General features: G+C 38.2%; 1 protein-coding gene across 1 annotated transcript in view; it reads left to right on the top strand.

Moving 5' to 3' along the window:
* The window catches only part of man1a2 (mannosidase, alpha, class 1A, member 2), an 85,680-nt gene that overhangs the window by 46,467 nt on the left and 24,944 nt on the right, over positions 1-14,269 (top strand). Inside the window, exons 5-6 of the mRNA XM_065292762.2 lie at positions 4,969-5,087; positions 12,427-12,507. Coding sequence (XP_065148834.2) covers positions 4,969-5,087; positions 12,427-12,507 — 200 coding nt within the window. The remainder of the gene's footprint in view (positions 1-4,968; positions 5,088-12,426; positions 12,508-14,269) is intronic.

Here is a 14,269-nt window from a genome sequence, read left to right as displayed (position 1 = left end):
ACCACAGCTGGGGTGTTAACACAAATGGGCCGGTGGGGTGATCACTTCTGACAGTATGGAGGTTTATAGCGTGAATCTTGTTCTGCTTCAGACGCTTTTCCGCGTGCTACTCACATTTCTCTTGGGTAATGCGGAAATAAGTTTGTGACCTTAAATGTTCATCTAATATCCTGAGCGTTAACAGCACTCAAGCTTGAAATTAATGTTGGATTTTCATTTTCGAGAGAATCGGCAAAGTTAAGTGTCTTGAGGAAAAGGCAAGATGTCCATCCTGAAAATGTATGCAATACCTAACATGTGTGGTGTAGTGAGATGAAGAACCCGGAGCACTGGTTGACCCTGCAACAAATTTAGACCTTTCATTTATTCTGTATTATATGAGACGGATATAAACAGCCTATCACAGTGGCTATCTTTACTGGCTCAATGATTGACTGTTATTTAGAATTCAGCATTTTGCTTTTGGCCTCATGAGTCATTTATGGAAATTGCACCTCCTTTTTATGTGCAAGGTCTCTGTGCACTTTATGGAGAACAAATTGGCCATCATAAAGAATTCCTTTAGCGAGATGCTGCATACAAAATAAAGCCACAAGGCAATTAGGCGTCATGGTTTTTAGTTTCAAAGATGCTTGGGTTACATTTGAAGCTATTTGGTATGTGGACTTTAATTGGTCTTTCTGTACTGTATGTCTGGTCTCGTGTAAGAATCCTAGTTATTTTTGTACTGATGTAATTGCTTCCAAGCATAACTGTAGTTAAATAAATATTTATAGTTAATGTAATAGGATCCAGTGTGTCACCACCATGATGTTGTTGGTTGAAAAGTGGTGGCGCACATTTCCTCAACAAACCCACACAATTTGAAGTCAAATTTGAGGTGTGAAATCTGTGGCACAAATATTTAATTCAAATCCTTAACCCTAAATATAAGTACTAGTAAAGTCTTGTTTGCTAGGGCTTGAATGACTGCTGTTTTTTTTTTTGTCATCAGATACCTTAGCTTTAGAGCCCTGCAAGGCCGTCGGGACACCTGCTTTCAGATGGTGCCGCATTTACTACACAGAGCCGTATTTTACAGAGAAGCAAGGCAAAATCCGTTTCATAATCGAGGAAAATCGACTCCGATAATCTATGCGATTTTGCCTAGCTTCTTGGTGAACTACGGCTCTGTGTAGTAAATGCCCCTCCATCTGAAAGCAGGTGATGGCGATTTACTTCTAATCAAGAAACCAGAATCACTGATGAAACAGGCGTGAGAATTGCAGGCGATTTTTTTTTTTTGCACAGCCCTATTGTACAGATGTTTTTTCTCCAGCTCTCGCCACATTTAAAATAAGAGGAAACTATGACTGCATCCAGAAACTAAGGCAGCTGACTTGTTGCCTCGCTGCCTCATGAGGCCATGACTTTGGTGGCATGAAGGCAGCTTTGGGAAACCCATTCGGACAGCCTTCATAGTGTAACACAATTCTGTTTGAAATTTAAACAAAGAGTGCCTTTGTAATAAAAATCCCATTTTTAAAAACTACAATACTAATTTCTCGCTAGAAATTAAATCAAAAGGTGTGAAAGTGAAATTATAAGATTATGTACACTGAATTTGTGCTTCAGACGCTTTCTTAGCCACCATTTAATTTTCCGAACCAAAAACCGACCAATCAAATTTCCCACACACGCATAGAATTGTGGGATAGGACAATGATCTCAGGAGACAGGAAGTAAACCAAACATTGTTTTTGGACCTGCCTTGATGCTTTGATCACTCCGAAGGCAGCATTTAAGAGATTTCGGATGCAGCCATATGTCGTGTTATCCGTGTCTGGTTGTCCAAATGATGTAACCAATGATGTATTGTCAAAATGATGTAACCAATTGACCAACAGAAAGCAAACCCAAAATGTTCCGGTGTGCAACGGTTCAAATTACTCACGTTTCGGTGTGTGTCACGGTGTCGGTACGTTTTGGTGTGTGTATGTTTACGGGGACAAAAGACAAGCGACTCATTATATTAGATGTATTGCCTTGACCATATGGCACTCTCGCCATGCAAATTTTAAAATTTTGTCCACTTTTCTCCTTCGCTTGCCATGCTTAACGATCCGCAACACACATACACACACCAACACGTGAGGAGGAACTGTGAGGTTGGCAACAGATTTGCATACTACGTGTTGATTGGACAGGCCTGTCAGGTAAACACACACAGAGCGTTTTCAGAACCATACATTTGCGTTTTTATGTGTTGTTTTTTTACCAAACTATATTAAAAATGCGTGGTCGTATCAAACACGGTGCACTGCAGTTAACGTGCGTGCCGAACCATGGGAGGATAACAAGACAGGTTTGATTCTTTACCGAGAACCATTGCATCCCTAATTTAATGTTTTTACTTTCTTGCTTTATTTTCTTTTATTTTCCACACCCCATGTCACATCTAGTCGGCTTGCCCAGCGGGGAAAAAAAACTCAGAGATGCAGTGGGTTATATTTTGAATAAAAGGGATAGTTTGCCTCAGCTCACATGAAACGCAAAAAACTGAACAAATACTTAAGGATTACTACTTTAGTTTATGTTTAGACTTTGGACAGATGTGAGAGCGTGTGTACGTGAGACAGAGAGAAGCGCAGCTGTTTATGACAACCTGGATTTATTTCAGATGCTAGGAGTCCAAAAAGCGTGCATTAAGTCCATGTGCGTGCAAGAAGGAATCCTCTCTCTACAAACTCTCTCGCGTAAAGTGAAGCCCACAAACCCCCATGCGAGGAATAATAATAAATAATAATGGCATAGCATTTTTTTGTCTTGAAAAAATGTAAAAACCGATAATTGAATCGAACCGTGACATTAGAATCGAAAATGTAATCGAATCAAGGATTTGAAGAATCGTGACACGCCTAATCTCTATACACACACAGGATATTTGAGTTTTGGGCAGTACATACATAATTGGTGGGTACTATTAAACCGGTAGCTATAAAGTGTTTGGCTACAAAACCTCTCTCTCCTCCACTCTGTGCCCTTGACCAGGAGCAGTTGGTGAAAGCTATCTGAGTCACACTTTTGGCTGTTTCTGTTCCTTATTTAAAATCTCAGTTCATTCAAGCCTGTGCTTTATCAAGCCCTTAAAAAAACCTCTGCACTGTTTACTTCTAAACTGATGAGGCAGTGGAGAACCTGAAGAAAAACGATATTTGGGAGAATGAAATCATGGCTGGCTGGCATGTGCTCGTATTAGAACAACTCGGTCTGTCGCCAAATGAAACTGGCACCGGCGCTACAAAATTACAGAGAGTGGGATCGAAAGATGGATTACAGGAAGCCAAGGAAAAAATAAAGAGGTTGGACTGCCTGCTACTGGAATTCCCCAAGTAACTTTATTGAGTCCAATTTGATTTACTCAAGCAAAGTTTGGCATCTAGAATGCCAGCCTGTGTAAATGCCAATCAAGATTCATTCAGTTATGGTAAAACCTGATGTCCAGGCCAGGACGGGGAGAAAAGCCAGGGGCTGGAGTAATGATTGTAAACTCACAGATCAGGCATTGAGGATCCATCGCCCGATAAGCACTGGGTGTCTGAGAAAAATTTTTGAGAATGGGAAAGGGTACAATTTATAGTATCTGATTGCTTGGTGTGATAGGCTGATGTTAGCTTGACCGTATGATACAGCATAAATATCTTATTGAGAATTGATTTCAACCTTATGACTTGGCCAACCATGCCAGATTTCATAAACCGTGTCAATGTTTTTGGTGGCTTGTTTAACCCAGCTGTAGAGGACAAAACGCTAGTCAAAGATAGAGATACGTTACAGATGTATTAAGAAATGGTCCAGTAGAAACAAAAAAAAGTTATAGGCATACTGTTAGGGAAAAGTCCTGTAGGCCTTGTAAAAAGCAGGATAAAATGCAAAAATGATTGGCAGACAGGGCTCGAAAGTGCGACCAATTTCTCAAAATATCTTTAGTCATGTTCACCAGAACAAAGACATTTATACAGGTTTGTAACAACATGAGAGTAAGTAAATTTTGACAGAATTTTCATTTTTGGGTGGCCTATAAATGTGACGCGGTCAAAAAAAAAAATTGGGTGCACCTAACTTTTGTGCTGGTGCACCTAAGAAAAAAAGTTAGGCGTACCAGTGCAACCAGTGAAAAAAGTTATTGTAGAGCCCTGGCAGAGGTCCTGGGACAATCTGGTTGTTGGTCTGATCTAAAACGCATCTGAGAGATGTGTTTGGTATTTTTCACAGTGATTTAAAGCCTTTGACAGTAATAATGATAGTACAGTAACACTGCAGCTCACAAATTAAATGTGAAAGATACAACACAAGCATCTCTCATAGTCAGTTTTTCTCTCTGAGTTTTTGTTGAAATATGTTTTTCCTAAATAGATTAAGAATTTATATTCAAATCAAGCTATCGTTCATTATGGTGATTTCTTTCTTATCCGTTTGCTGAAATTTATAATAAGATAGACTGACCACATTCATCACTTTTCTTTCTTTAGTTTGTGGGGAAATGAGGTGGAAAAGATGAGCGTGTGATAAAGCTGTCAGTATCATAATAAAAAACTAGACTTCTGTAAAAGCCAAGCATTCATCAACATGGTTGGGAGTCCACATATTTGAATCCCAAGGTTAAAATTTAACACACACGAGTTGTGTCCCAGGGTGCTGTGCGTTCTGGGGCTTTTATGATGTCATCAGTCACGCAAGCTCAGCCTCTCTCTCTATGGAGCTATGGTGCCTCCCACTGGCTGGGGTCAGCAGTGCTTTCACGTTTATTTGGCCTGTTGTAATAAAATATTTGGCTTTATATTTTTATTGTATTATGATGTTTGGCTTCACTTGTGCAAATGAGTACTGCTTGCATCTTGATTGTGTAAATGTTTTGTAGATTTTTTATTAAGTGTATTGTAATCAATATGTATTTAGTAATTATTTATATCTATATCATCTTTGCAGGTAATTCCCAGATGGGGGCCACCATAGTAGACGCCCTGGACACCCTGTACATAATGGGCCTCCATGACGAGTTTAAGGACGGCCAGGAGTGGATCGAACAAAACTTAGATTTTAGTGTGGTAAGTAGATGAGTTCACAAAAGACAGCTAAAATCACTTCGTAAAGCCATCCACATACAGCATTTGAAGCAAATCACTATGTATATAATTATGTTTTTGTTTTACATTTTAACATGGTAAAGTACAATGAAAGTGTTAATCAAATAATGATTTTGAAAATCATATTGCTTGTTTTGCTCTGTATAATCTAACACCTGGAGAAAGTGGTTTAGAGACAAGTTTCTTGTTTGTAGATACAGTTATTTCTCAGGTTATTTCACAGTTGTAAGCCGCTTGCTTTGGCAGACGACTGACACAGCTGTAATAACAATAGTTCAGGACCCCATGACTCTCCAAAGACTTAAGTCCTCTGAAAGTGAGTGAATCTTTCGGTTTTTGATCAGATTATGGTGGCACTTTGAAGTAAACCTGTAGTGATGCGGGTTGATGTGAAACGTCATGGTATCCAAGAGACAGGACTGGCGCCATGGAAACAATGTGAACGGGCAGAGCTTTGTCTCTAGAATTAGCTGGTGATGTTGAGGAAAAAATGGCAGACAAAAGAGAAGTCAGAGAATGAAGTAAGGCTGGAGAGTGTCCCCAAGGGTCTCGTGTCTCCTGCTCTCCATCTCTGTCTGCATTCACATCCTAACCCATTAATGGGATTTCTTCCTCTCCAGTTTCTGTTCTTTTCGTTATTGGTTGTTTTTACTTTGTCTTCTATCAGATATGAAGAGTCTTTATTCTACTCTCAGCATGAAAGGATATTTTATATTTGGACCAGGCTAAGTGTCTGGCTCAGTGTTTCACACTAGCTATGTTTCCATCCACCATTTTGGAGATGCACATTAAAGGGATAGTTTGGCCAAAAATTATAATAAACCCATGATTTACTCACCCTCAAGCTGTCCGAGATGGATATGTCCATCATTCTAGAAAATGTCATAGATTTTTCTTAAGCCGGGTATACACTGTGTCCAAATTTCAGACTGTATGAGTTTAAAGACTTTAAAAAACAAACGCGTTCGTAGTTTTACGTCAGCGATCGGCGACAGCTGGGTGAACACACGCTGAAGCAAAGGCTAGCAAAATGAAACAACATCTAGGGTTCATTTTAATCATGACTTATCTTAAGCATAAAAAGAAGAAAAAACGAAGGAGACGAGTACCTGGCATTTGTATTTCCAGCGCGTATGTCCACCTGGCTCTTTTTGACATTGTCTGTGTTGGTTTGTAGTTGTCGCGCTAATTGCATCATCGGGTTCAATGCTTCTATTCGTTCTTGATCTGCCGGTTGTCGTAGGGAGAGTCCACACAGCAGGATTATGTCTCAAAATTTCTGACACTGCCAGAGTTTTGTCGGAGGAAAATTTTGATCGTAACTGTCATTAATCGGCTGTCTGTGAACATATCAAACTAGCGATCAAAGACGGCAGATTTTAGCCTAGACAACTAAATCGAGGCTAAAATCTCAGTGTGCACTGGGCTTTATGGGGTCCACCTCTTTCAAGTCCAAAAAAATGTGCATCCATCCTTCACAAAAGTAATCCAAATGACTCCAGGGGATAAACAAAAGCCGTTTTGTTTTAGAAATATCCGTATATAAAACTTTATAAATGAAAATAACTAGCTTCCGGTAACGCCGTCATCTTAGTCGCTTCCGCACTTAGGAGAGAGTATCAGCGTAGTGTACGCACTTTTCTTAGTGACGTATGACAAATGCTGACATCAGGGGCACAGAGCAGCAGCAAAGAACCCTCCGCAAACTGCGTACACTCTCTTTTGAATGATGACACGACTAAGATGGTGGCGTTACTGGAAGCTAGATATTTTCACTCATATTATACCTAACAGCACGATTGTCCCCATACCTACTCCCCCAGATGCACACACTCACTGTACTTTGAGTGATCTGAACCCGGGCACGCTTTCGTCATTAGGATGTGATTTGTTTTGAAGAAAACAGGAAGTAAAGCACTCTCTTAACACTGGAGCTGTCTGTATGTTTTTTTAATTGTGAGTCGTTTAGTGCACGGTGACACTGCACATTTCCACACCTGAGCACAAGTTAAACACGCTCTAGCCCACCTTTGCAAGCCAGCCAGGGTCTGATTAACCGGTTTGGTTTGGATAATGTGAACTCAAACAGCAGGAATCCACATCCGAAAGCACATAACAGGTGTAGCCTATAGTGTTTCATTTCCGGCTGCAAACGCTCTCATGTGATTATACGCGAAAATGCTTAATTACAGTGGCTTTACGCTTTTCTTACTGATATTTAGCACCAGTTTATCAGGAAGTGATGGTTTTGCTCTTTTCAGCTCACTGGATGGAAATGCATGCTTTATTTGCAGATGTTTAATACGATATTGCAATTATGCGCATACGCTTAATACGCAACTTTGGATGGAAACATGGCTAATGTTGATAAGATTTTGAAGGGATTTATTTATGGAGGAGGACTAAGGAAAAAAACACGATAAATTCACAACAAATGGTATAAATTTCAGAGTTAACAAGTATATTTGCAGAGTTTCGTTGCAAAACGAGATAACTCCGTTTTTTTAATTTTTCAGAAATCTTGTTTTTTGGTTGTGCATTCCAATTAATATCAATTCAACTGCAGTTGGTTTGTTTTGATTTAAACCTTCATAACTTAAAAAATACAGCTAAGTAGCACCATAAAACAAAATAATAACATGATAACATAATAAGAAACATGTTTTGACAAAAATGTAAAAAAAATGGATTTATCTCGTTTTGCAACGAAACTCTTCATTTATACAGTGGGTCAAGTTTTGGCAGGTTTAGATGGTAAATTTCCCCCACAAAAAAGTTGCTATTGAAGGACTTGTCTGTTGAACATCAGTGAATTACCATTGTCCTGATGTCTGTGGCTCCAAAGAGGTTACTCGCATGTCTTTTACAGCTTACATTACATCTCAGAAAGTTGACCTGCGTGAGAAAAAGGTAATAGACTGTTTTAAGTGTATTTTAGATCTCTTTGGTTGGTGCAGACATTGAAGACAGTGGAGATCATCGCAGTGTTAACATAAAAGTTGGTTTAATCGTCATTTTATAAATAAACAATATAATATAATCTCATAGGAGTTTCATTTGTAGAGAGCTGCAACACCTTTGTATGTTATAAGCTGTTAATAACATGAACACAGCATGTTGATATCATGTTATATTTAGGATTTCCTAGAATTGCTTATTCCCTCTTTCATACCACTTACCCCCCCTCTCTTTCTCTCTCCTCTCTGTCTCTCTCTTTCTGTTGTGATGATGGATGAGGCTGTCTGCCATCAGCATTAATCGCAGCTGTTAAACCAAAAACTGAATAATGTACCTTGGTCAGGGAACGGTCATATCTGAATTAATCTGGTTCACGGTCACTTCTGTCAGAATTAATAGACATGCTAAATGAATGCTAAGTGAAAGGGGATGGTTAAAGCATGTTCTTGTCTTATCAGATTAATATTAAACATAGGCAATATGAGGTGCTCTATGTTCTGAGCCAGAAAACCTGCTTAAAATGTATGAGCATTACACAAAAATGCAGTACTGTTTTTTAGGCACAAATGATTAGAGTATGTTTAGATGGTTTAATAAGGTTTAGTTTTTTTTTTGCTGTATTAGTTAAAATGGTTCCTTTGGGGTGCAGTTAGGGCAAACAGTTCAAACTCTGTATATGTTTTGAGGATCACTCTGAATCTGATCTCTATCAAAATAGAACAAAACAAAGGGGCTGTTCTTTCATTTGATATATTGTATGTTTATATATTTAAAGAAGAACATTTTCTGGAAGGCATTAAACTTTTGTGAAAATCATAAAAAATCCTGGCGCTGGCTCGCAACTTAAAAAAAAAAAGCTGGCGGGGAAAGAGTTCAAGACCAAGCATCATCTTCATCAATCGATTGCAGTGAGACTGATCTTTATTAGGGGGAGGGGCTTTGTACAGAGTAGGGGTGTCCTCGACTAAGGATTTACATATTCGAATCAGAATTGTCGAGTCTTTCTATAGTTGACCGATAGTTGAATCATCTATATGTGTGTGCTGTGCATGGGTTGGGAGGGGGCCAGACCAGGTAGTCAACAAATGGTTAACTTTTATTTTTATTTCACAAGCAGCACACATAAACAACTTTCTGATAAAGTGACCAAAACTGTCTTTCAAGTGATGAACGAAGACAAAACTGACAATGCATTTTTTTTTTTTTAAGGTAAAATGTAAGGCAACATAAACATTTGTTTAATCATTCCTCATAACATTTAACACACAATCTACAGAACATCACACAAAGATATAACAAAAAACATTTTGATAACTACACCTAAAATAACAAATGTGATCCTGCCTTTGAAACCTGGCTACAATTCAGCGATTTAATTAATTTGGAGATTTAGCGCGTCAAAGCAGTCGTGATCAAAAAAAAGACAAATGACATAATTTGTGATTGTTACTGTAAATGATAAAAACTAAACTTAATATACACTTCATTAAATGTTAATTTATAACAAGAAAAACACTTAAATAAATTATTTTATAGACACTACGTGTTATTATTTAGCACAGAAATACCTGCTTGCTTACTTTGACTTTGATCATCTCTGTATTCAATTTAGATACAGAAAGACCTGATGATATTATTTATGTCAGGAATCCCTTTTCTATCATTTGAAAGTGAAAACCGACTTAAACCACAAGAAAGACAGTCGAGTCAGGCATAAATATAGGTTCAGTGCAGATATTTTCCGTTTCATCACAGAAATGTAAGGAAACCGCTTACCTGTTTTGTAGTTTAACTTTTGACAAGATAACCACCCTGTTTTAAATGCATTTTAAAACTTAAACCTGTCGAAAAACATCTGTTTTTTTAATGTTTAGTTTGATGAACTCCTAAATATGAGACGCAGAGCACCTTGTCCGTCCGGCTAAATTGCATGCGCAAGCATGGCCAGCACGCAATAGCGCAACATCAATACAACGAAAAGCAAGCCAAAATGTACAGACTTGAATTAGATCAGAATTTACGTTTATAATAAATAAAAAAAATTATAAAATAAGGTCAAAAGTAACAAGATGCAGAACAAATATGTGCAAAATGCCAAAAACACGAGCCAAATAGATAAATCAGATAACCCCGAGTGATTTATAAATAAAATAAAGAAATTATTAAAGAACGAAAGTATAGCCAGAATTGCCAGCTTTGTCTTTTAAATGTAGAAACAAAGAGGCAATGGTTTATTAACATAGAAACCTCTTATGGACGTGTAGCCCGGTCACAGGGGTTGTTGGATTTATTAACGCATTTTAAAAATATTTATTAAAAGCTACTTCTTCACATATTATTTGCATAGCATTATCATAATAAGCTGTATATTAATATATTGTGAGAAAGCTGTTATATGTGAAATCAGATAATGTGCACCAATATACAGCAAAAATTGAATGATCCTCATTTCATAACACATCTGCTGCGATTCGACTGTGAGATTAGTAGTTGAATCAGTATTCTCCTATTGATGCATCGAATCTTTGACTATTCAAGGTCACCCCAGTACAGAGGCATATAAGACCCTTGCCAACCTGTGAGCATGCACATTACCTGAAACCAGTGGCGGTTCTAGACAAATTTCACTAGGGGGGCCAAGGAGGGGCCAGTGTTTTACCAGAGGGGCACATAAAAAATGGCAAGAAATTATATTTAAAGATTATAGGGGTGGTTACAGGAATTAGTTTGAGACAGGACTAGGCCTTAGTTTAATTAGGAAATATAACTAGTTTTAACAAACATGCCTTACTAAAAACATTACTTGTGTGCATTTTGAAGCAAAACAAAGGGCACTGATGTATTTTAAGATATGTCAGTGCAAGTTGTTTTCAGTTTGGACAGATCTTACATTTATTTTAGTGGAGGACTAGTCTAATCCCCTTCCGGGAAACCACCCCTTACACTTTATTTTACTTTACAAATTACAATCATATAAATATTTATTTAATACAAGAGTGAGTGCAAGTGCAAAAGAGGAGCTGGAATCTTTTCTAAAGCCCTCCAACTGAAAATCATGCAAGCCTACTCAATAAACTTTATGAAATGCAAACTTTTATAAAGACAAACGTTTGTTTTAGTTTACATATAAACACACATTGCTAGACAGTTAGGGACCACAATCTAATCAATATTTAAAATAATATTTATTTTAGATTGTAAACATTTTTATATGTAACATTTAATTATATTCCTCCAATTTTATGCACGTATATTTAAGCGCTTTTTACAATGTACTATTTAAAAAGTTAGCGAGATGTTGGTTTTGCCGGTTGTTGATGAGTGACAGCTGTGAATGATCACAACGTGCAACAAGCAGCCACGTCACAGGAGAACAAGTGAACTGTGTCCCAATGTGAAGTGAGCTAGAGTCCTTACCAGTGCCCAAACCTGCATACACATTCTCAACATCGGGAGATTGGGAACGAATTAAGACACTCGCCGAGCATCACCCGCAGCCCTCAGCCAGCTACAGTGCAGTGGTTGGGTGCGCCGCTCTAATTTGCCCGTGTAGAACGTTGCGTCGCATTAGTTCCGCTTTTGGCGCTCGCGTGTAAAATCAAAATAAATGTATACTTTTTTATTTGGTCAGCACGGGGTGGCCACAGGGGTGGCCAGGGACATGTCTACAGAGGCACGGGCCACCCTTGGCCTCCGTGTAGAACCGCCACTGCCTGAAACTGTCTTGATAAAATTGTGTTTTTATCTCAATTTGAGCTTAAAGGGATAGTTCATCCAAACCTCTTATAGTGTTACAAACTCTCATATTGTTACAAAGTTTGGGTACAAACATTCCTTAAAATATCTTCCTTCATGTTCATCAGAACAAAGAAATATATTCAGCTTTGTAACAAGATTGTTTGTCAGAAAAATGTTGTTTAACTGTGAGTTTAGCAAACGATTTTAGAGATATCTCTTTTCCCATTCAAGCAGATAGGAGTTTAGAGCGCACTCATATTATACCTATACCAAACCATGCCCAAGTGCGATTGTCCCCCTCACTCCCCCAGAAGCATGGTACAGTATGGAGCGATCACACTAGTCAAATGAATCAGGCTTTGGAGGTCAAATGGCTCGGGCGCAGTTTGGTTTGAATAATGTGAGTGTGCTCCTAGTCTTGCATGAGTGAAATAACTTACACCAAATAGCGTGACTTTCCTAAAGGGACTTTGGTATTAGTTACTGCAAAAGCAATTTAAATGTGATTTCAAATTTGAATCGCAGTGCACCTGGTGTAATGATTGTATGAACTTTTTGCTCTTAATTTTTGTTTCATCTAGCTTTTTTTGTTTGTTTTTTATAGAACGCAGAAGTATCTGTCTTTGAGGTCAACATCCGATTCATTGGAGGGCTTCTGGCTGCATTTTACCTATCTGGACAGGAGGTTTGTCGTCATTTCATGTTTATTTTTAAGTGGTTTATGTGTTATCAGTATTGTCAAAGTTTCTTCTGTGGCTCAATTCTTTTGGTTCCTTTGAACAGTTTATTTCAGCACAGCAGTTTTTCTGTTAAATAAGCGAGATGTTAACCTGGCAAAATGTTCTTTTGAACTCTCGTAATGAGTCTGATATCGCTACCAAATGCATAAAGATTTGGATGAAGAAAGTTTAAGCAATGCTGTTGGCTCAGAGTATTAGCAACCTTTTCAGGGAAAATAAATGTCTTTCTCCTCAGCCCATGTTAATTAACTCCCCACTTACCCTTATCTGCCCACAGACACTAATAGAGAAGGACAGAAATCTTCTCTCTCCCCCATTACTGGGCAGCATATCTCTACCACTCCATATCACAATGTTCTCCTCCTTTTAGTCTGAAGGTGAAAATGCAAAGAAATTAAACTGCAGCCATGCGTCACAACCTCTCCTCTGCTCCATACACTTCATCAGATGAGTTTAGATACTGGACATAGAACCTTTCGCACTTGCATACCAAGTCTGTGCACTCGTCTGTCCTCTGCATGCGTCTCTGTGCCCTAGTGACCCTTTGTTCTGTTTGTACAGTGTTTTGATATGCCTGATCTCCTGCACGGTCACGTTGTCTTTTCTGAGCTCTTTTTTTATTATACACAATACACATACGTGACCCTGGACCACAAAACTAGTCTTAAAGGAATAGTCCATTTTCTTAAAAGAAAAAACCAGATAATTTACTCACCACCATGTCATCCAAAATGTTGATGTCTTTCTTTGTTCAGTCAAGAAGAAATTATTTTTTTTGAGGAAAACATTGCAGGATTTTTTCTCATTTTAATCGACTTTAATAGAACCCAACATTTAATACTTAACTCAACACTTAAAGAGTAACTAAACCCCTGGTCAGAGCCTGACTCCACCCACTGCAATATTTGAAAAATGCAAGAAAAGTGGGCAGATCTCAACGGAGATAGAGGGGACGAACTAAAAGTGTGTGGTGAGATCGTAACAAGGGCGTGGTGAGCTTGAACCTGCTTACGTCACAAGTTACTTATTGGACCCAACATCCAATAGGAAAATTCAACTGCAGTAGCCACCGTTCAACCTGAAGAGGGCAGCACTCAGACGTTTTTACACCATATATTGTAGTATTGAAACACTTTACATCCAAATGTCAAAAAACTTACTAAAATCAATGAACAGCACTAATAAAGCATCATTCTTACAGATCATTAACTAAAAAAGTTGGTTTAGGGTTTAGTTACTCTTTAACAGTTTTTTTCAACGGAGTTTCAAAGGACTATAAATGATCCCAAACGAGTCATAAGGGTCTTATCTAGCGAAACGATTGTCATTTTTGACAAGAAAAATAAAAAAATAAGCACTTTTAAACCACAACTAAACCACAACTCACATATAGTACAGGGCCAAATGGACCAAATGATGGCAGCACTGAATGGAGTAAGAGTTTAGTACAGTAGATATGTGTGTAATGCTTATGTTATTTGGTTGGTTGATTAGTTGAGTAGTTAGTTAGGACCATAGGTGGGTAGGTGGTGACTCTCACTAGCAAATATAGACATGTACATCTCTTGCGTTGTAATAATGTACAGGGTAACTTAGGATATAAAAACCAAGACTTGTAAATTGATGTTTTATCATTAAAATCTGATAACGTCCATTGATTTAATAGAACGTTTGGGTATACCAACATGGTGGCGCCTTGCGCAATCC

The sequence above is a fragment of the Paramisgurnus dabryanus genome, chromosome 15 (genome assembly GCF_030506205.2).
Source record: "Paramisgurnus dabryanus chromosome 15, PD_genome_1.1, whole genome shotgun sequence".
Lineage (NCBI taxonomy): Eukaryota > Metazoa > Chordata > Actinopteri > Cypriniformes > Cobitidae > Paramisgurnus > Paramisgurnus dabryanus.
The sequence above is the reverse complement of the archived record's forward strand: the minus strand, read 5'-3'. Positions and strand labels throughout refer to the sequence as shown.